The following is a 23,902-nucleotide window of genomic DNA, read 5'->3' on the forward strand; positions in this document are numbered from 1 at the left end:
AAAACAAAATGAAGAACATGCAGAAGTAAATAGTATTTTAAACTGTTACCACAAGGTCATCCTTGAGCAATCAAGCCCAGTATCAGTAGTTCCATTTCCTTTACAAGATGTGCTATTGTTGTTGTATAGTACAATCAACAACAGCCAATGTCTCAAAGTTAAAAAAGGAATCAAATCCTATACATCTGCAACCCAGTTGAAATTGAGGCAAACTTCAATGAGTAGAATATTTGTCAATTTTACTCCTTACCATGTCAAGATTTTGCATCACGTCCTGGAAGGAAGGATGCGTGCGGAACTGTTCAAAGAGATCTCGTTTGTAGAGGAGTGCATACACTAGGTTAGGGTTGTGGTGAAGCGAAGTGGAAAGGCAGGAATTTATGATCTCCAGCATCATTCGGATCACCTCTTCAATTACATTGAGGTCTTGAGCCTGTTCAAGGGAAAGCACAAAGGATAAGTTTTGGCTCACTACCCTAAAATACAATGTCAAATAATGTGTGGGCATCAGTACCTGTGAAATGATACTATTTCATGCTAGAAAGCTGAAATAAAAACAAAGTTTCAAGAATGTACATTTGGTTCGAAAGTATCTTAAAAATGTGACAACATATTATTGGTAATAATGTTCCAATCATGAACAGCATCACAGTTAAGCTTGACCTAGTCCTCCCACATTGCACACACACACACTTGTACTTTCCACAAGGACTCACTAGGTAGTGATCTGACATGGGAACCATGACTCATTTGCTTTGCAAATTTTTAGTGAGCAAAGCAATAGTTAAAACAGGATATTGATTAACGACCGTAACACAAGGTTCAAATATTCTTCCACACTTCAACAAACAAGTCCAGGTTTAAATGGGCTCTGATCCTTGCAACTGTGAAACCAAAATGCTGACTTCAATTAGATATTACGGGCCAAGGACAGCATTTCATTTGCATAGGACAGATGGTTCCAGGTGCCACTTTGGTCACATTTGTGGTGTCCAACTGCCACATGAATCATGAAGGGTGTCCAATCATAAAATAAAATTTGCATTTATATAGCATCTTTCATGACTATTGGATGACTCAGATTGTTTTATAATCAATGAAGCACTTCAGAATTGTTATCACTAATAATGGAGGAAATGTGGCAGTCAATTTGTGTATGGCAAGTTCTGACAAACAGCAATGTGGTCATGACCAGGTAATCTGATTTTTGTGACATTGGTTGACAGGTAAATATTTGTCACACCCCTGCTCTTTTTTGAAATAGTTTTTAAAAATTATTTCTTGGAATGTGGGGGTTGCCTGGCAAAGCTAACATTCACTGTCCATTCCTTATTGTCCTTGAACCAAGTAGTGCGCTAGACCATTTGAGGGGGCAGCTATCAGACATCTCAGAACCTACTGAATCAGAGTGATAAGAAGAGTTTATGAAGAAAAGATACTTGATGCTTCACACAGGTTGCTAAAGCTTATTTGGTGATGTGAATGCTGAGGGAAATTTAAAATGACATGCATGATGGACAACCCGATCACTTCATTTTTTAAAAATTCATTTACGGGATGTAAGTGTCACTGGTTGGGCCAGCATTTATTGCCCATCAATTTCAGAGGGCATTTAAGAGACAATCACATTGCTGCGGATCTGGAGTCACATGTAGGCCAAACTAGGTAAGGACAACAGATTTCCCTCCCTAAAGGTCATTAGTGAACCAGATGGGTTTTTACAACAATTGACAATGGTTTCATGATTATCATCAGACTTTTAATTCCAGATATATTTATTGAATTCAAATTTCACCATCAATCATAGTGTGATTTGAACCTGGGTCCCCAGATCTTGCCTTGAGTCTCTGGATTAATAGTCCAGTGACAATACCACTGTACACTGCCTTCCCTCACTTCTACTGACTTTTTGAAGATTTATGTACTTTCACTGATGCCTTAACTTCACATGTGCGTGTTCCTGACAAAGTCTCTGCACATGTTCAGTGCCTTGCTGAATGAACTTCCTCTAGTTTGATCCGATGGTCCATCTGACCATAAGCTGGAAATTCCGATGGATGTCTGATCTCACAACACCAGGTTAAAGTCCAACAGTTTATTTGATAGCACAAGCCACAAACTTTCAGAGCACTGCCCTTTCATCAGGAGAGTGGGAATTGTGTTCACAAACAGTGCATATATAGACACAAACTTAAGCTCAATATAAACACACAAATTATATATGCCCTGTTTCTGAATAAATCGAGTTTGTCTCTATATATGCCTTGTTTGTGAACACAATTCCCACTCACATGAAGGGGCAGTGCTCTGAAAGCTTGTGGGTTGTGCCAGCAAATAAACCTGTTGGATTTTAACCTGGTGTTGAGAGACTTCTTACCGTGCTTACACCAGTCCAATGTTGGCATCTCCACATCATGTCTGATCTCCTCAGGAGATCCCCAAAGTGTTTCTGCTGTCCTCCTGGAAGTCTCCTGTCATGAGTAGTTGCTTTGGTATACAAACTACATGTAACATTTTTTAAATTTGTTTTTAAAATTTTCAAACAAGTGGCATTTACTGTATAGACACATTTAAGCCAGGTAAAGACAGTGGTGAGCCAGATTGGTTCTTAGAATTAGGCTTTTAACTCCAAGTTTTATTGAATTCACTGAATTCAAATTTCATCATCTGCTGTGGCCGACTTCAAACCCAGGACCTCAGACCATTAGCCTAGATTGCGGATTACTTGTCTAGTGACAATGCCACTATGTCATTACTTCCCTTACATATGGCACAATCTTCCTGATCAAATGGCACAGCTACTTGTTTTAAGGTTTTCCATTCATGTAATGTTAAAATTATACTGGAAAAATGCAACGTCAACATTTTCCTCTGCACTATAATTTGTGGTCTTATTAATAATAGGCCGTGCTAAAGTGTCCTTCAGTCCAGTTGTCCACCTGCTTTGCCTCTGTTAGCCACTGAGGTCAAACATTAAACCTCTACTTAGAAGACAAAGTTTTTAAACATTAAAAGCTTTTCATTTGTACTGAAAGTAAAACATTAATAAAATTAAAAATTTTCCCAGACCTTTTCAAAATCCTTGACCAGTGAATCTTTTACCAAATACTCCATAATCACATCAAAATAACTGTAGCTGATGCCCAGCCATGACTTGTTTCCTCGCCTCAAGCCTTTGTTTCTCCTAATTCACCTTTGTTGATGGGTTGGCCATGTTGCACACTGGGCCCATCATTCCTAAACCAGGACTTCCCTTCCTCTCTACTACTGCCCTTTCACTGGGCTCTATTTGAAATCTTTATTGGATTAGCTAGCATGTCAGTTTTGAAAATAAATGTGAGATTATTCACTTTGGAAGCAAAAAACAAAGAGACAGATTACTACCTGAATGGCTGTAAATTGGGACAGGGGAGTGTGAGCTGCAGGACACCTGGTGCACAAGGATAACTGGGTATCCTTGTGCACCAGTCGCTGAAGGTAAGCATGCAGGTACAGCAGGCGGTATAGAAAGCAAATGGTATGTTGGCCTTTGTTGCGAGAGGTTTCGAGTACAGGAGCAAGAATGTGTTGTTGGAATTATACACGGCCTTAGTGAGGCCACATCTTGAGTACTGTGTGCAATTTTGGTCTCCTTTTCTGAGGAAGGGTGTTCTTTCTCTTCAGGGAGCACAGCAAAGCTTTACTAGGCTGATTCAGAGATGGGGGGACTGATGTATGAGGAGAGATTGACTAGGTTAGGATTAAAAACATAAGAACAAAAGAAATAGGAGCAGGAGTAGGCCATCTAGCCCCTCGAGCCTGCCCCGCCATTCAATAAGATCATGGCTGATCTGTTGTGGCTCAGTTCCACATTCCCGCCCTCTCCCCATAACCCTTAATCCCCTCTCTTATCAAAAACCCATCAACCCGCGTCTTAAAAATATTTAGCGAGGTAGCCTCCACCACTTCAACGGGCAGAGAATTCCAGAGATTCACCACCCTTTGAGTGAAGAAGTTCCTCCTCAACTCCGTTCTAAACCGCCTCCCCTTTATCTTGAGGCTGTGCCCTCTAGTCCTACTGTCCTTTCTGAGCGGGAAGAGCCTCTCCACCTCTATCCTATCCATCCCATTCATCATCTTATATGTCTCAATGAGATCTCCCCTCATTCTTCTAAACTCTAACGAGTACAAGCCTAGTTTATTCAGCCTCTCCTCATAGTTCAACCCCTTCAACTCCGGTATCAGCCTAGTGAACCTCCTCTGCACTCCCTCCAAGGCCAAAATATCCTTGCGTAAGTGCGGCGACCAAAACTGCACACAGTACTCCAGCTGTGGCCTCACCAGTGCCCTATACAACTGCAGCAAAACCTCCCTACTTTTATATTCAATCCCCCTTGCTATGAAGGCCAGCATCCTGACTACCTGCTGCACCTGTAGGCTGGGTTTTTGCGACTCATGCACAAGGACCCCGAGGTCCCTCTGCACCATCGCATGCTACAGTATTTCGCCACGTAAGTAATAGTCCTTCCTACCATTATTCCTACCAAAGTGGATAACCTCACATTTGCCAACATTAAATTCCATTTGCCAGTTCCTGGCCCATTCGCTCAGCCTATCTAGATCCTTCTGCAGACTCTCCACACCCTCCGCACAATTTGCCGTTCCACCAATCTTGGTGTCGTCAGCAAATTTCGACACCTTACACTCGGTTCCCTCCTCCAGATCATCTATATAAATGGTAAATAGTTGAGGCCCCAGCACCGATCCCTGGGGCACCCCACTAGTCACCAACTGCCAATCCGAATAGCACCCATTGACCCCCACTCTCTGCCTCCTATTTGGCAGCCAATCCTCTATCCACGCTAACACCGTACCCCCAACTCCATGCCCCCTGACCTTCTGTAATAACCTCTTGTGAGGTACCTTGTCAAACGCCTTCTGAAAATCAAGAAACACCACATTCACCGGCTCTCCTCTATCCACTTCCCTAGACGCATCCTCATAGAACTCCAATAAATTCGTCAGACACGACTTCCCCTTAACGAAACCGTGCTGCGTCTGCTCTATCAAACAATTCTCCTCAAGATGCCTCGCTATTTTCTCCTTGATCACGGATTCTAACATTTTATCTACAACAGACGTTAAACTAACCGGCCTATAATTCCCTGCCTTTTGCCTGCCACCCTTCTTAAACAACGGCGTAACATTAGCCGTTTTCCAATCTTCCGGCACTTCCCCGGAATCCAGCGACGTTTGGAAAATAATCACCAAGGCATCCACTATCACCTCCACCATTTCTTTCAGAACCCTTGGATGCATTCCATCCGGTCCTGGGGACTTGTCCACAATCAGTCCCTCCAGTCTGTCGAGCTGATTGTTTTCGCTGGAGTTCAGACGAATAGTGGGGTGGTGTGTGGCAGGGAGAATCTCAGAGACTTATAAAATTCTAACAGGACAAGACATGGTTGATGCAGGGAGGATGCTCCTGATGGGGCTTGTTAGAGTGTAGTTTACTTCCGTACCGGAAGTTAGGCCAGGGGATAGTCGTTAAGGGGGAGTGGGGGGTATAAATCGGATACTCACCCGGGGACCCACCTCATTGTTCTCCGGAGCACTGAACCTGGTGGCTGTGGCGAGTGACTGATTTAAAGTAAAAACCGCTTTTTTTCTGTACTTCCGGTTCTCGGGGCTTGTTAGAGTGTAGTTTACTTCCGTACCGGAAGTTAGGCCAGGGGATTGTCGTTAAGGGGGAGCGGGGGGTATAAAAAAGGGGTAGCAGCATACAGCGGGCAGCGTCGGGAGCGGGCAGCGGAGTGAGTGGGAACTGAGTGAGAAGCGCTTTGGCTCGCTGGGCTTAGGAGAGAGCAGGCTTAGAGAAGGGGCGTTGCACATTCTACCTTTGGGCACTTACAGGAGGTTGGGACATGGCAGGGAATATAGGGAGGAATGTAAGTTGTGTCAGGTGCCACATGTGGGAGTTCCTGGTGGTGTCACGTGTCCCCAAGGTCCACATCTGCAGTAAATGCAGCGCTTGAGGGCCCGGGTCAGGCAACTCAAGGGGCGTCTGGAAGATGCGTTTCTAGTCAGGGAGAACGAGGAGATAATGGCTGGGAACCATGAGCAGGAGGAGGTCTCAAGGGCTGAAGAGAAGGGAGGATGGACGACTGTGAGGAGGGGAAAGAGGAAGAAGAAGAGTAATCAGGGTCCCCCGGCCTCCCCAGAGGTCCCCCATGGTTCGTCGACAGGGGCACAGAAAGATAGGCAGGAGGGGGAGACTGACTTACAGGGACAGAAGGGGGCTGGCAAGGTGATAGTGGTAGGGGACGGGAGGGTCAGAGGTATCGATAGGAGGTTCTGTGGACAGAGGCGTGACTCCAGGATGGTGGTCCGCAGCCCTGGAGCAGGGGTAAAGGATGTAACAGACAGGGTAGAGGGAATTTTGAAAGGGGAGGGGGCACAGGCTGAGGTCATAGTACATGTAGGGGAGGGGGATATAGAAAGGAGGAGTAGGGTAGAGGTCCGTAGGCAATTTAGGGAGTTGGGGGCCAAACTAAAGAGTAGGACCTCCAGGGTGGCACTCTCTGGGTTGTTGCCCAGTACCAGCAGGGCAAAGAATGACGAGATCATGCAGCTGAATGCATGGTTGAGGGATTGGTGTAGGGTAGAGGGCTTTACTTTTGTGGATCACTGGGAGGTGTTTAGGAGAGAAGGGCAATTGTACAGGAGGGGTGGGGAGAATTTGAACGGGAGGGGAACTAATGTCTTAGCGGGGAGGTTAGCTGGGGTGTTTATGAAGGATTTAAACTAATATGGAGGGGGGGTGGGGAGGTGGCTGGGAGAGAGTCAGGTGAAAGGAAAAGTATCAGGGAGAAGGAGGTTCCGAGGGACACTGGTGGGTTGAACTGTGTCTGTTTCAATGCTAGGAGTGTGGCAGGGAAAACGGATGAGCTTAGGGCCTTGATGTGTGTGAGGCAGTTAGATGTGGTGGCTGTAACAGAGACGTGGTTAAGGGAAGGGCAGGACTGGCAGCTGAATGTTCCTGGGTACAAGTGTTTTAGGTGTGACAGAGGAGGGTTGAAGAGAGGTGGAGGGGTGGCACTGTTAGTCAAGGAAAACATCACAGTAGTGCAGAGGGAGGACAATATAGAAGAGATAGGGATTGAGTCACTGTGGGTGGAGTTGAGGAATAAAAAAGGGAGAGATTACGTTGCTAGGGGTGTACTATAGGCCACCCAACAGCCTGAGGTCAGTGGAGGAAGGCATTTGCAGGGGCATTTTGGATAGGTGCAGGAAGAATAGGGTGGTTGTAGTGGGTGACTTTAATCTTCCTGGAGTGAATTGGAGGGGGCCTAGAGCTGGGGGTACGGAGGGAGATGAGTTTGTGAAATGTGTTTTGGAAGGGTCTCTAGAGCAGTATGTAACTAGTCCGACTAGGGGAGGGGCTATACTGGATTTAGTGTTGGGTAATGAGCCGGGGCAGGTGGTTGAGGTAGAGGTAGGCGAACATGTGGCTAATAGTGACCACAAGTCCGTCTACTTTAGGATAAAAATGGAAAGGGACGAGTGCCGGCCGAACGGGAGTGTGCTGAACTGGGGAAAGGCGAGCTATGGCAGGATTAGGAGGGAGCTGCAGGACACTGATTGGGAGGGACTGTTAGCTGGCAAGTCCACGGTTGGCAAGTGGGAGGCTTTTAAGGGCAAAATGAAATGGTTGCAGGGGAGGTATGTTCCGGTTAAGAGGAAGGATGGGAAAGGTAGGATTAGAGAGCCATGGATTACAGGGGGTATTGAAGACTTGGTCAGGAAGAAGAGGGAGGCGTATGTTAGGTCGAAACGACTGGGTACGGAGAGTGCGCTGGAGGAATATAGAGAGAGTAGGAGGGAGCTAAAAAGGGGAATTAGAAGGGCGAAGAGAGGGCATGAAATGGCTTTGGCTGGTAGGATTAAGGAAAATCCGAAGGCATTTTATTCCTTTATTAGGAGCAAGAGAGTAGTTAGAGGGAAAATTGGTCCTCTTAGGGACAAAAGTGGGGAGATATGTATTGAGTCGGAGGGAATGGAGGAGCTCCTGAATGAATACTTTGCGTCGGTATTCACGAAGGAGAGGGGTTCGGAATCGTGCGGTCTGTTAGAGGGAGCTGAAGATCAGCTGCAGGAAATATCTATTACGAGGGAGGAAGTGCTAGGGCTTTTAGGTAGCGTAAGGACGGATAAAGCTCCGGGGCCTGATGGTATTTATCCCAGGCTGCTTAGGGAGGTGAAAGATGAAATTGCTGGGCCTCTGGCGCAAATCTTTGTCTCTTCTTTGGACACAGGTGAGGTCCCAGAAGACTGGAGGGTAGCAAATGTGGTACCGCTGTTCAAAAAAGGTAGTAGGGATAACCCTGGAAATTATAGGCCGGTGAGTTTGACATTGGTGGTAGGGAAATTAATGGAAAAAGTACTTAGGGGTAGGATGTATGAGCATTTGGAGCGTTGCGGTCTGATTGGGGATACGCAACATGGCTTTGTTAGAGGGAGGTCTTGCCTTACGAATCTGGTGGAATTCTTTGAGGAGGTGACAAAAACGGTTGACGATGGGAGAGCCGTTGATGTCATCTATATGGATTTCAGTAAGGCGTTTGACAAAGTCCCTCATGGTAGGCTGGTAGAAAAGGTTAAGGCGCATGGGATATGAGGTCAGGTAGCTAGGTGGATTGAGAACTGGCTGGGTAATAGGAGACAGAGGGTAGTTGTGGAGGGGACTTTGTCCGGCTGGAGGCCAGTGACCAGTGGTGTGCCGCAGGGCTCAGTACTGGGACCTCTCCTCTTTGTAGTCTACATAAATGACTTGGAAGAGAGCGTAGGTGGTGTGATCAGCAAGTTTGCTGATGACACCAAGATGGCAGGGTTGGCGGGTACCGAAGTGGATTGTGAGGTGATACAACAGGATATAGATAGGTTGGTGCATTGGGCAGATAGGTGGCAGATGGAATTTAATCCTGACAAATGCGAGGTGATGCATTTTGGAAGGAATAATGTAGAGAGGAGCTATGTGATTAAAGGTAGACAAATTAGGAGTATAGAAACACAGAGGGACCTGGGAGTGCAGGTTCACAAATCCATGAAGGTTGCGACACAAGTGGAGAATGTTGTCAGGAAGGCTTATGGAATGCTAGCCTTTATAGGAAGGGGTATAGAGTATAAAAGCTGCCGTCTAATGCTTCAGTTGTATAGAACGTTGGTTAGACCGCATTTGGAGTACTGCGTCCAGTTCTGGTCACCTTACTACCGGAAGGACGTGGAGTTTCTGGAAAGGGTGCAGAGGAGGTTTACCAGGATGTTGCCTGGCATGGAGGGGCTGGGTTACAAGGAAAGGTTGGAGAAACCGGGACTGTTCTCCTTGGAAAGACGGAGATTGAGGGGTGACATGATAGAGGTATATAAGATACTGAAGGGAATAGACAGAGTCAATAGTGAGAGACTGCTCCCTAGATTGGTTACAAATACAAGAGGACATGATTTAAGGGTGAGGGGGGAGAGGTATAATTTGGATATGAGAGGAAGGTTCTTTACGCAGAGAGTTGTGGGGGTATGGAACGTGCTACCGAGTAGGGTGGTGGAGGCGGGAACGTTGGACTCGTTTAAGGTTCAGTTAGATAGGCACATGAGTGAAACGAGGATGGAGGGTTATGGTAGGGGTTATTAAATAAGGGTTAGAACCTCGGGAGACACCGGAAAGGCAGGCTTGTGATTAACGTTTTTGTCCTTTTATTCCGCAGGTGGAGGTCCACCTCGTTGTCAAACGAGGGGCATGCATACGGTGGGTCGTGCGTGGGCTGCTCTTGGAGGTTCCCGGAGTGGCCTAGTACTTCGTGTCGGTGTGTGTGCTTGATCCTGGACTGGTAGACGGGCGCCGCAACAGCTCGGTGACTAGCACTGCTAGCTGTGCAGATACATGGATTTGGGCCTGTGTCTGTGGGAGTTTGTGCATTCTCCCTGTGGATGCGTGGGTTTCCTCCGGGCGCTCCGGTTTCCTCCCACACCCCAAAGATGTGCTCTTAGGCTGATTGGTTTTACCAAATTGACACTATTCTCCCCTGAATCTGGCTAAGTCAGGGGTTCTATTTGTAGATACGCAGGGTAGAACAGGTGTAGGGTGATGCGGCGGCGTGGACTTGTTGGGCCGAAGGGCTTGTTTCCCGTGCTGGGTTGTTCTTTGTTCTTTGGTAGGGCAGTCTAGAACAAGGGGTCACGATCTGAGGATTCAGGGTCGACCATTTAGGACGGAGGTGAGGAGACATTTCTTCACCCAAAGCGTGGTGAGCCTGTGGAATTCAGTATCACAGGAAGCAGTTGATGCCAAAACATTTAAGATATAGCATTTGAGGCGAATGGGATGAAATGTTAGGGGAAAAAGCAGGATTAGGCTATTGAGTTGCACGATCAGCCCTGATCGTAACGAATGGCAGAGCAGGCTCGACACGACCAAATGGCCTCCTCCTGCTCCTATCTTCGACGTTTCTATGAAAACACCAGTTAGTCTTACCTACATTGAAAGCACTGATTTCTCCGTCAGTATTGTTATCCACATTGAAATGACAGCACAAATGATGACCTGAGGTGTGGGATAGAAGAGTAGTGAAAGAAATTGGCATGGTAAGATAAGTTGAGGGCGTACTGATGTAGGGGATGAGCAAGCAATAAGCATTGCAAAACAGAAGTGTTAGGGAAACATTAGCACAGAGTGAGTCATGATAATTAGCATCAGCATGGCGACTGGAAGTCTCAAGTATGTGATGAAGCAAGAGGGGTGTTCTGACAGGATGGTTTTAAGGACAGGGGCTTGGTTCCACGCAAAGGAAAGATAAAAGCAGTCAAGTTCTTGCCCCTGCTCACCATACATTATACTCTGCGTGAGAATATAAAGTCAAGACAATATCAATGTCTACTTTGAATGTCATGTTCAAACTGCTCCCCAGCATTCGCATCTTGCTCACAGAAAAATGGCCACTGCTGCTTCACAGCACCAGGGACACAATTCATGACTCAGGTCACTGTCTGTGTGGAGTCTGTATGTTCTCCCCGTGTCTGCATGGGTTTCCTCCAGGTGCTCCAGTTTCCTCCCACAGTCCAAAGAAGTGCAGGTTAGGTTGACTGACCATACTAAATTGCTCCATAGCGTCGGGGAATTAGCAAGGTAAATACGTTAGATTATGGGGATAGGGCCTGGGTGGGATAGTTGTCCTGTGTGATGGACTGAATGGCCTCCTTCTGCACTGCAGGGATTCCATGCTTTCTTGACTATAAGTTAATTGTTTATTTGCACTGTATCTAAATATATCACAATCACATTGTTAATAATATCCCAAAGAAATCCAATGATTTGTAAGACTGTTTGCCAATAAATCAATGCTGCCTCTCCCCTTCCTTTGTGAGTTCTCTGTCTGAAGGCAGCTTTGATCTACAGTACCACATGCTCCATCAAGGGCAAGACAGGAATCAAAGCTACCCTAGTTGCAATGGAGTGAAAAGCCCCATGCTACTGGCATTAATCTGATCTACTCAAGCCATCCAGCCAACTCATTCAGAGGCAGGGACAGGACTCACTGTGTCACAAGACCTCCTACCTCCCTCTTTGATTTGATTTATTACTGTCACATGTATTTACATACAGTGAAAAGTATTGTTTCTTGCGTGCTATACAGACAAAGCATACCGTTCATGGGGAAGAAAATGAGGGAGTGCAGAACGTAGTGTTACAGTCATAGCGAGGGTGTAGAGAAAGATCAATTTAATGCAAGGTAAGTCCATTTAAAAGTCTGATAGCAGCAGGGAAGAAGCTGTTCTTGAGTCGGTTGGTATGTGCATCTTTTTCCCGAAGGAAGAAGGTGGAAGAGAGAATGTCCGGCGTGCGTGGGGTCCTTAATTATGCTGGCTGCTTTGTGACAGAGTCAATGGATGGAAGGCTGGTTTGCGACATTTTGTAGTTCCTTGTGGTCTTGGGCAGACCAAAAGCTATACCAAGCTGTGATAAAACCAGAAAGAATGGTTTCTACAGTGCATCTGTAGAAGTTGGTGAGAGTTGTAGCTGACATGCCAAATTTCCTCAGTCTTCTGAGAAAGTAGAGGCACTGGTGGGCTTTCTTAATTATAGTGTCAGCCTGGGCAGGGACTAGAACAAGTTGTTGGTGATCTGGACACCTAAAACCATGAAGCTCTCAATCTTTTCTACTTCATCCCCATTGAAATAGACAGGGGCATGTTCTCCTCTACGCTTCCTGAAGTTGATGACAATCTCCTTCATTTTGTTGACATTGAGGGAATGGTGGAGGTGATAGTGGATGCCTTGGTGGTTATTTTCCAAACGTCGCTGGATTCCGGGGAAGTGCCGGAAGATTGGAAAACGGCTAATGTTACGCCGTTGTTTAAGAAGGGTGGCAGGCAAAAGGCAGGGAATTATAGGCCGGTTAGTTTAACGTCTGTTGTAGGTAAAATGTTAGAATCCGTCAGCAAGGAGGAAATAGCGAGGCATCTTGAGGGGAATTGCTTGATAGAGCAGACGCAGCACGGTTTCGTTAAGGGGAAGTCGTGTCTGACAAATTTATTGGAGTTCTATGAGGATGTGTCTAGGGCGGTGGATAGAGGAGAGCCGGTGGATGTGGTCTTTCTTGATTTTCAGAAGGCGTTTGACAAGGTACCTCACAAGAGGTTATTGCAGAAGGTAAGGGGGCATGGAGTTGGGGGTAGGGTGTTAGCGTGGATAGAGGATTGGTTGTCAAATAGGAGGCAGAGAGTGGGGATTAATGGGTGCTATTCGGATTGGCGGTTGGTGACTAGTGGAGTGCCCCAGGGGTCGGTGCTGGGGCCTCAGCTATTTACCATTTATATAGATGATCTGGAGGAGGGAACCGAGTGTATGGTGTCAAAATTTGCTGACGACACCAAGATTGGTGGAACGGCAAATTGTGCGGGTGTGGAGAGTCTGCAGAAGGATCTAGATAGGATGGGCGAACGGGCCAGGAACTGGCAAATGGAATTTAATGTTGGCAAATGTGAGGTTGTCCACTTTGGTAGGAATAATGGTAGGAAGGACTATTACTTACGTGGCGAAATACTGTAGCATGCGATGGTGCAGAGGGACCTCGGGGTCCTTGTGCATGAGTCGCAAAAACCCAGCCTACAGGTGCAGCAGGTAGTCAGGATGCTGGCCTTCATAGCGAGGGGGATTGAATATAAAAGTAGGGAGGTCTTGCTGCAGCTGTATAGGGCATTGGTGAGGCCGCAGCTGGAGTACTGTGCGCAGTTTTGGTCGCCGCACTTACGCAAGGATATTTTGGCCTTGGAGGGAGTGCAGAGGAGGTTTACTAGGCTGATACCGGAGTTGAGGGGGTTGAGCTATGAGGAGAGGCTGAATAAACTAGGCTTGTACTCGTTAGAGTTTAGAAGAATGAGGGGAGATCTCATTGAGACATATAAGATGATGAATGGGATGGATAGGATAGAGGTGGAGAGACTCTTCCCGCTCAGAAAGGACAGTAGGACTAGGGGGCATAGCCTCAAGATAAAGGGGGGGTGGTTTAGAACGGAGTTGAGGAGGAACTTCTTCACTCAAAGGGTGGTGAATCTCTGGAATTCTCTGCCCATCGAAGTGGTGGAGGCTGCCTCGCTAAATATTTTTAAGACGCGGGTTGATGGGTTTTTGATAAGAGAGGGGATTAAGGGTTATGGGGAGAGGGCGGGAATGTGGAACTGAGCCACGACAGATCAGCCATGATCTTACTGAAGGGCGGGGCAGGCTCGAAGGGCTAGATGGCCTACTCCTGCTTCTATTTCTTATGTTCTTGTGTTCTTATGAAAGATTATTGTTGCCACACCAGTTGACCAGATTCTCTATCTCATTCCTGTACTCTGTCTCGTCATTGTTTGAGATCCGGCCCACTACGGTGGTGTCGTCAACAAACTAGAGAATCTAATTGGAGAGGAATTTGGCCGCACGGTCATAGGTGTGCTCATGAGTCTCTGTGCTCATCAGAGAGGGGTGCCTTGAAGGTGGCGATTTTGTATGCCTTCATCTTGTAGCCTATTATGTCCTGCAGACCTTGCCATAGTCGGAGGGGGTTCAGCGTGACTAACCTGAGACTCTAGCTTGATCCGGTACTATCGTTTGGCATCTTTGATGGATCTCCTTAGATCATATGTGGCTTTCTTGTATAGGTCAGTGTTGCCTGACTTAAGAACGTAATAAGAACATAAGAAATAGGAGCAAGAGTAGGCCATTTAGCCCTTCGAGCCTGCCCCGCCATTCAATAAGATCACGGCTGATCTGCCGTGGCTCAGTTCCACATTCCCGCCCTCTCCCCATAACCCTTAATCCCCTCTCTTATCAAAAACCCTTCAACCCGCGTCTTAAAAATATTTAGCGAGGCAGCCTCCACCACTTCAATGGGCAGAGAATTCCAGAGATTCACCACCCTTTGAGTGAAGAAGTTCCTCCTCAACTCCGTTCTAAACCGCCCCCCCTTTATCTTGAGGCTATGCCCCCTAGTCCTACTATCCTTTCTGAGCAGGAAGAGTCTCTCCACCTCTATCCTATCCATCCCATTCATCATCTTATATGTCTCAATGAGATCTCCCCACATTCTTCTAAACTCTAACGAGTACAAGCCTAGTTTATTCAGCCTCTCCTCATAGCTCAACCCCCTCAACTCCGGCATCAGCCTAGTAAACCTCCTCTGCACTCCCTCCAAGGCCAAAATATACTTGCGTAAGTACGGCGACCAAAACTGCACACAGTACTCCAGCTGCGGCCTCACCAATGCCCTATACAGCCGCAGCAAGACCTCCCTACTTTTATATTCAATCCCCCTCGCTATGAAGGCCAGCATCCCGTTAGCCTTCCTGACTACCTGCTGCACCTGCAAGCTGGGTTTTTGCGACTCATGCACAAGGTCCCCGAGGTCCCTCTGCACCGTCGCCTGCTGCAGTTTTTCGCCCTCAGACCTGGCCTTCAGCAAGCAGCAGGTATCCAAGGTTCATCCAAGGTTTCTGGTTGGGGAACACACAGATTTGCTTCTTTGGCACACAGTCTTCTTCACACTTACTAATGAAGTCAGTTGCTGTAGTGTATTCTTACCAGACCTTAGGAGTGGTCTGGTATGCCACTGGACTGGAAATGTAGACGCCCAGGCTAATGCTCTGGGGAATGTTTTATCAATATCCATTAGGGAAGAAGATCTGCTATCACTACTCGGTAGATCGACATCTGACTCCAGATCAATAGCAACATGGGTGACTCTTAACCACCCTCTGAAATGGGCTAGTAAATCAATCAGTTCAAGGGCAATTGGCAACAAAGGCTGGCCTTGTCAGCAACATACACATCCTATTAAAGAATTTTTAAAAATTACAAGTTTCACATTCCCCTCTTTCAGGGCATAGTCTAGGTTTAAACTTTACAGTATATATCCAACATTCATCACAGGATATCACTTAGATTCAATAGCTTGTAGTCTTCTGAGTTAAGATGTTGGAGTGAGGAGCTAAGGCATGTCAGGCATAAGCAAAATCAGGTAATTCTAAAATTAGATCTGGTCATGGTTTCAAGTAATATTTTAATATATTAAGTTCAAAAATTATATGAAGTTAATGGAGGGAATTGAAGACTGATTCTACAATTTGATTTGATTTATTATTGCCACATCATATTAACATATAGTAAAAAGCATTGTTTCTTGCGCGCTATACAAAGAATATTATATATAGAAAAGGAGAGGGTGTACAACGTAGTGTCACAGTCATAGCTAGGGTGTAGAGAAAGATCAACTTAATATGAAGTAGGTCCATTCAAAAGTCTGATGGCAGCAGGGAAGAAGTTGTTCTTGTATCCGTTGATACGTGACATCAGACTTTTGTATCTTTATTCCGAAAGAAGTAGGTGGAAGAGAGCATATCTGGGGTGAGTGGCATCCTTGATTATGCTGACTGCTTTCCGAGGCAGTAGAAACTGTAGACAGAGTCAATGGATGGGAGGCTGATTTGCATGATTGACTGGGCTTTGTTCACGACCCTTTGTAGTTTCTTGTGATCTTGGGCAGAGCAGGAGCCATACCAAGCTGTGTTACAATCAGAAAGGATGCTTTCTATGGTGCATCTGTAAAAAGTTGGTAAGAGTCATAGTGGACATGTCTAATTTCCTTAGCCTCCTGAGAAAGTAGAGGCACTGGTGGGATTTCATAAATACAGTGTCAGCATGGAGGGACCAGGACAGGTTGTTGGTGATCTGGACACCAAGAAATTTAAGCTCTCAACCTTTTCCACTTTATCCCCGTTGAGTTAGACAGGGGCATGTCCTCCACTACCCTTCCTAAAGTTGTTGACTATCTCCTTCATTCTGCTGACATTGAAGGAGAAATTATTGTCGTTGCACCAGCTCACCAGATTCTCCATCTCTTTCCAGTACTCCTTCCCATCATTGTTTGAGATCCGGCCCAATATAGTGGTGTCATCAGCAAACTTGAAAGTCAACTTGGAAGGGAATTTAGCCACACAGTCATAGCTGTGTACTGAGTATAGTAAGGGCTGAAAACACAGCCTCGTGGGGATGGGGATGATCATGGAGGAGGTGTTTTTGCCTATCCTTACTGATTGTGGTCTGTGGGTTAGGAAGTCTAGGATCCAGTCACAGAGGGAGGAGCCGAGTCTTAGGCCTCAGAGTTTGGAGATGAGTTTTATAAGAATAATGGTGTTGAAGGCTGAGCTGTAGTCAATAAATAGGAGTCTGACATAACTGTCTTTGTTATCCAGGTGTTCAAGGCAGAGCTGTAAGAAGTTAAAGGCAGAGCTTTGCGAAGTTGGCTATTTTGGGACTAGTTCAGAACTTCTCCTTTGAACAGAGAAAACTGAAGGGCGATTTGACAGGCATATTTAAGATAATGAAGGATTTGAGTAATTTGAGTCCAGGTGAACGAATCAAGTTCAAGAATGAAGAAGTGTGGTTTAAAACAGAGTAAACAAAATAGTACATGCAGTACAAGATCTTGAGGGGCCTTGATAGGGTGGATGTGGAAGAACCTAGGGGTCACTTTTTCAAAATAAGGGGTCGTCAATTTAAAACAGAGCTGAGAAGAATTTTCTTCTCTCAGCGTCAGTATCAGAGTCTTTGAATATTTTTAATACAGAGATAGGTTCTTGATAAGCAAGGGGAAGAAAGGTTATTGGGAGTTGGTGGGAATGCGCAGTTGAGGTTGTAAACATATCAGTCATGATTTTATTGACTTGCAGAGCAGGCTCAATGAGTGATTTACTTCTGCTCCCAAGTCATATGCAGGCATTTTTTTTTCAGTAAATAGCTTAAACAAATGTGACCAGACAAACAGCAAGTGTGGTGGAACAAGAATTTTATTTGATTCATTCATGGGCTGAGTGTGTTCCTGGTCCCTTGAGAGGATGGGAAATTATAACATCATTCGACACAAATTCCCAACAACAATTTATCTTGTGAAACATTGGATCAGTAGACTAGATGAAATAGTCTATTCTGTTTCTACAGTGGACCTCAGTTCCTACAATATGGTGAAGAATAGAAAAGGCCTCATCCATAAAATACGCTGCATAAAAGTTTGTTTGTGTATTTGTATTTGGAAATTCTGTCAACTGCGGGATAGGTACATGTAGACAGAAGAAGTTTTCTGAACTTGGCAGTTCAGGAGTAAGATTCCCAAGCCTGCGCGCCAATGTTCTGCTAAACTCTGATAGTTTTGATTTCTCCAGTAGTATGTGGAATAATTTTCTTGAAAAATACTGAAGTTGCTGAATTTCCCAATTGCAACTATTTCATAAAACCCAGAAAGAGGAAATAGTGAATATTGAAGGAGAGAACATGAAATATAAAACCCTACTTTAGTGCCAATTAGTGATTGTTAATATTGGTTCTGTCTTCATAGCTATGCATGTCAAATTCACATTTTCAGTGCTTGCTTCATAGGGAAATTAAAGGTCAAACTCATGCACAGTACTGAAATACAGACACAGAGCCTTTATTATTAACCTACTTTTATAATGCCCATCTTTCCTTATTTACCAGAAGATGCAATTCAGTTGCCTAAATGATAACTGAAGAAGGTGATTAACTAAGCAGCCACCTCTGCAGTAACAGAGCAGTGAACATGAACTTAAAAACACGGACACGCCGCCCCCATGTAACCTGCAATTTGGAAACAGCTTACTTCTTTTGACTGTGTTTAAATTTCTGGCACCGGCCTATGCCTCAGGTATGAATTGACTCATGACTGAAGGTTTCACTCTGAGAGTTTGACAGCACTTTTCACTGCCTGTCTGTATGACACCTTTTTAGTTTTTGCCTAAAACTATACATTTGTAAAGTAGAAGATACAAAAATAACTTGAGTACTCCAAACTGCATAAACATGCTTGTTGATTTTATTTACAACATGACTATACTACACATTCAGACAGTCACTCAAACCACAAGTATTTACACAAATGCCCCACAGCGATCTCTGAAACACTGAACCTAAAGCCAGTTATACTTACAATAGGCTAATGCCCTGTAGTTTCTAAGGAATATTTTAATCAATGACTAGTGGTCTATGTTTTTTGAGGTTTATATCATACCAGTAAATTATGAATATGCCAGGATTCCAAAACCATAGCCAAATAATGCTTTTTTTATGTATTAGGATCATGGCCCACACCCTCCATAACCTTAGCTCTTAGCTCCTTAGAGCATTTAGACGTTCCTTGACCTCAGAATACTTCAATGAATCAACTACTGCCTGGAATCCGGAGCATTTCCCTAGAAGTGTAATTCCAAATTTTGTTTCTAAATTACATACGTGGCTACAGCTCAAAATGTATTCGACCTTCTTTCTAAGAACTCGGCAACTAACTGTAGATTACACAATCATGATACTTTTGTTTGGCATAGAAGGGCAGGAAAATGATTAAGACAATGAAATAATTCAGTAGAATAATCAGTTTAGATGATCATTAACTCTATCACAGATGGGTGGGAGAAGAAACAACCTGATCTTAATTTGCCAATTAAGCATAGGTCACACGGATCAGAAGTTGGGGGGAGGGAGATGTGGAATTAGAGGACAAAAGGGTAAAAGATCTATAGCAAGTACTACAATTAGAAAATAGCCATCCCAAAGTGATTCTGACACTTCAGTCCCCCCCTCCCACTTTCTCTGCTCCTGAGCCACTGATTCATATTGGAATACAGTTCTACAAACACCAATTATGTTTTAGTACCTCGCACAAGTACTCATTCTTCAAGTACAAGCCTAAACAGCGAATGATGGCAGGTTGTATAACCATACAGATCTGATCTGTGTGACTCAATTCCACAGAAGCAGTGCACTAATATAACTTGAAAAATTAAGCTGAACGACTAAGAAAGGATACCATTAAGTTGGAATATTCAAATAAGTAATTCAACAAATAGCAGTATCAACTTTGTGTTTTAAATGTCTTATAATTACTCATGCTATCATACCATATAATGTCCCAGTCACCAGGATCCCAGGTATATCCTGTGTCACCAGCCACGACATCTTCTTCGGAGCCTTCAACATGTCACTGATGAAGACGAACATCTCGCCAAGGCCATCCCCACATCCCCGAAGCATTGTCAATGCTTCGTCTTGCTTGATCAGACAATCACAAGAATGCCAATGCCAGGGGAAACAACAAAAGAAATGTCCCTTTTCTTGCCTTCAAACAACCGCGCGACCTCAAAAAGACCATTGCTCGCAGCAAACTACCCAGCTTCAGGAGAACAGTGACCACAACACCACATAACTCTGCCACAGCAACCTCTGCAAGACATGCTGGATCATCGACACAGATGCTATCATCTCATGTGAGAACACCATCCATCAAGTACACAGTATATACTCATGCGACTCAACCAACGTTGTCTACCTGATACGCTGCAGGGAAGAATGTCCCGAGGCAGGATACATTGGCGAGATCATGCAGATGCTACGATGATGGATGAACGGACACTGCTTGACAATCACCAGCAGGGTGTTCCCTTCCTGTCAGGGAACATCTCAGCATTGAACTGCATTCAGCCTCTGATCTTCGGATAAGCGTTCTCCAAGGCAGCCTTCAAGACACACAACAACGTAGAATCGCCAAGCAGGGGTCATGTCACACTATCTGTAACCCCCACGACTTGCCTGGGCTTGCAAAATATCACTAGTTTGAGACAATTCACACCTCTTTAACCTGTGCTTAACCCTCTCTCCACTTGCATTATCTACACCTGTAAAGACTTGATTATGTGTTAAGAGCGGGGGAGGGTGCAGGGGTGGGAGAAATTACAATATCTAAAGTAAAACAGAGGGTACGGGTGCAGGAAAATGTTGAGGATGTCCCAATAATAAAGGGAGTAGGGGGCATGAGAAAGGTTGGTAGCGTTCCTTCAAATAGGGTCCAGATAAAGGCTGGTAAAAAGGCACTTTACCTGAACGCACGAAGCATTCGGAACAAAGTGAATGAGCTGGTGGCGCAGATCAGCACAAATGGATATGATCTGGTGGCCATTACGGAAACATGGTTGCAGGGTGACAGGGACTGGGAGCTGAATGTCCAGGGGTATCAAGTGTTTAGGAAGGATAGATGGGAGGAAAAAGAGGGTGGGGTAGCTCTGCTGATTAAGGATAATATCAGGGTGGTAGTAAGGGAAGATAAAGGCTCCAAAGAGCAGAACGTGGAATCGTTGTGGGTGGAGATAAGGAACAGTAAGGGGAGGAAGACGCTGGTGGGTGTGGTCTATAGGCCCCCAAATAATAACTTAGAGGTGGGGCGGGCTATAAACAAGCAAATAAATGATGCGTGCAGAAATGGAGCGGCGACAATTATGGGGGATTTCAATCTGCATATTGATTGGTTGACCCAAGTTGGACGCGGTGGGCTTAAGGAAGAGTTCTTGGAATGCTGTCGGGATAGTTTCCTTGAACAGTATGTAACGCAACCAACGAGGGAGCAAGCTATCTTAGATCTGGTGTTGTGTAACGAGGCAGGAAGAATTAGGAATCTTGTTGTGAGGGATCCTCTTGGGACGAGCGATCATTGTATGGTTGAGTTTTCGATGCAGATGGAGGATGAGAAAGTAGGGTCCCAAACCTGTGTCCTCTGGTTGAACAGAGGGGAGTACGATAGGATGAGAGAGGAATTGGCAAATGTAGATTGGGGGCACAGATTGGTTGGTAGGACTGCTGAGGAACAGTGGAGGATCTTTAAGGAGATCTTTTTCGGTGCTCAGCAGAAATATATTCCGATGGTAAGGAAGGAATGTAGGAGAAGGGGTAACCAGCCGTGGTTATTGAAGGAAATAAAGGAGAGTATTAAATTAAAAGCTGATGCGTTCAGAGTGGCTAAAAGTAGTGGGTGATTAGAAGATTGGGAAAGGTTTAAAAATCAACAAAGAATGACTAAGAAGTTGATAAAGAAAGGAAGTGAAGCTAAACTAGCACTAAGTATAAAAGAGGACAGTAAGAGTTTTTACAAATATATAAAGAGGAGGAGGATGGCTAAAGTGAATGTTGGACCCTTAGAGGATGAGAGGGGGGATTTAGCGGTGGGAGATGAGGAAATGGCCTTAAGTAAGTTTTTTGTCTCGGTCTTCACGGAGGAGGATGTGAATAGTTTGCCGGATATTAAAGATAGAAGGATGGTAGGAGTTGAGGGCCTGAATCCGATTACTGTCACTAGAGAGGTACTGCTTGATAGACTAACGGGACTGATGGTGGACAAGTCCCCAGGACCGGATGGAATGCATCCCAGGGTTCTGAAGGAAATGGCAGAGGTGATAATGGATGCCTTAGTGATTATTTACCAAAATTCGCTGGATTCCGGGGAAGTGCCAGAAGATTGAAAAACGGCTAATGTTACGCTGCTGTTTAAAAAAGGTAGCAGACAAAAGGCAGGGAATTATAGGTCAGTTAGTTTAACATCTGTAGTTGGAAAAATGCTTGAATCCGTCATCAAAGAAGAAATAGTGAGGCACCTGGAAAGGAATGGTTTGATAGAGCAGACGCAGCACGGATTTGTTAAGAGGAAGTCATGTTTGATGAATTTATTGGATTTCTATGAGGATGTGACTAGTGCGGTAGACAGAGGGGAACTGGTGGATGTGGTGTTTCTCAATTTTCAAAAGGCGTTTGATAAGGTGCCTCACAAAAGGTTGCTTCAGAAGGTTAGGGTGCATGGAGTTGGAGGTAAAGTGTTAGCATGGATAGAGGATTGGATGTCTAATAGGAGGCAGAGAGTTGGTATCAACGGGTGCTATTCTGATTGGCGGTTGGTGACTAGTGGAGTGCCGCAGGGATCGGTGCTGGGGCCTCAGCTATTTAACATTTATATAGATGATCTGGAGGAGGGGGCTGAGTGTAGGGTAACGAAATTTGCTGATGACACAAAGATGAGTGGAAAAGAAAATTGTGCAGAGGGTGTGGAAAGTCTGCAGAGGGATCTAGGTAGGCTGAGCGAGTGGGCGAGGATCTGGCAGATGGAGTACAATGTTAGCAAGTGTGAGGTTATCCACTTTGGCAGAAATAATAGTAGGGGGGATTACTATTTAAAGGGTGAAAAGCTGCAGCATGCTACGCTGCAGAGGGACCTGGGAGTCCTTGTGCATGAGTCGCAAAAACCCAGTCTGCAGGTGCAGCAGGTGTTCAAGAAGGCGAATGGAATGCTGGCCTTTATAGCGAGGGGGATAGAATATAAAAGCAGGGAGATCTTGCTGCAACTGTACAGGGCACTGGTGAGACCACAGCTGGAGTACTGTGTGCAGTTTTGGTCGCCGCACTTGCGCAAGGATATTTTGGCCTTGGAGGGAGTGCAGAGGAGGTTCACTAGGCTGATACCGGAGATGAGGGGGTTGGACTATGAAGAGAGACTAAATAGACTGGGTCTGTACTCGTTGGAGTTTAGAAGGATGAGGGGGGATCTTATAAAGACGTATAAGATAATGAAAGGGATGGATAGGGTAGAGAGATTCTTCCCGCTCAGAAAGGATAGCAGGACTAGAGGGCGCAGCCTCAAGATGGGGGGGGGGGGGGGGCGGGGGGGGGGGGGGGTGTGCAGTTTAGAATGGAGTTGAGGAGGAACTTGTTCACTCAAAGGGTGGTGAATCTCTGGAATTCTCTGCCAGTTGAAGTGGTGGAGGCTACCTCGCTAAATATATTTAAGTCACGGGTAGATAGGTTTTTGACAGACAAGGGAATTAAGGGTTACGGGAAAGTGGAACTGAGCCACTTCAGATCAGCCATGACCTTATTGAATGGCAGGGCAGGCTCGAAGGGCTAGATGGCCTACTCCTGCTCCTATTTCTTATGTTCTTAAGACTCACATTCCAAGCATCATCTTGTAATTGAGTTTGTGTCTATATATGCCCTGTTTGTGAACCCAACTCTACACTCACCTGATGAATGGGCAGTGCTCTGAAAGCTTGTGCTATCAAATAAACCTGTTGGACTCTAACTTAGTGTTGTGAGATTTCTTACCGTGCTTACCCCAGTCCAACGCTGACATCTCCACATCATCTGCATGATAGACCCATCAGAGGTGGTGGCATATCACCATACAGTCAGAAAGGAATTGTCCTAGGAGTGCTCAATATTGACTCCGGATTTCATGAAGTCTCATGGCATCAGGTCAAGCATAAGGAATAGGCAAGGATATTTCTTGCTGGCTACAAACTAATGCCACCACACCCTCTCCCCCCACCAATCTCATCTAATGAATTAGCCCTCCATGTTGAACACCACTTGGAGGAAGCACTGAAGGTAACAAGGTACAGAACGTACTCTAGATGGGGGAATTCAATGTCCATTATAAAATTTAATTCTTTTTCCCACTAATGGCAAGACTGTCACCAGTGTCCAAGCTATAAGGCTGTGATGTGTGTA

At 45.3% G+C, this 23,902-nt stretch overlaps 1 protein-coding gene across 2 annotated transcripts in view; it reads right to left on the minus strand.

Annotated features, from left to right (window-relative positions):
* dym (dymeclin) overlaps positions 1 to 23,902 on the minus strand; it is a 438,866-nt gene that overhangs the window by 66,389 nt on the left and 348,575 nt on the right. For both annotated transcript variants that reach the window (XM_080206642.1, XM_080206553.1), the window contains one exon: positions 251 to 433. In XM_080206642.1, the coding sequence (XP_080062768.1) occupies positions 251 to 433 (183 nt within the window). The remainder of the gene's footprint in view (positions 1 to 250; positions 434 to 23,902) is intronic.

The sequence above is a fragment of the Carcharhinus amblyrhynchos genome, chromosome 1 (assembly GCF_965287045.1).
Source record: "Carcharhinus amblyrhynchos chromosome 1, sCarAmb.v2.hapA, whole genome shotgun sequence".
Lineage (NCBI taxonomy): Eukaryota > Metazoa > Chordata > Chondrichthyes > Carcharhiniformes > Carcharhinidae > Carcharhinus > Carcharhinus amblyrhynchos.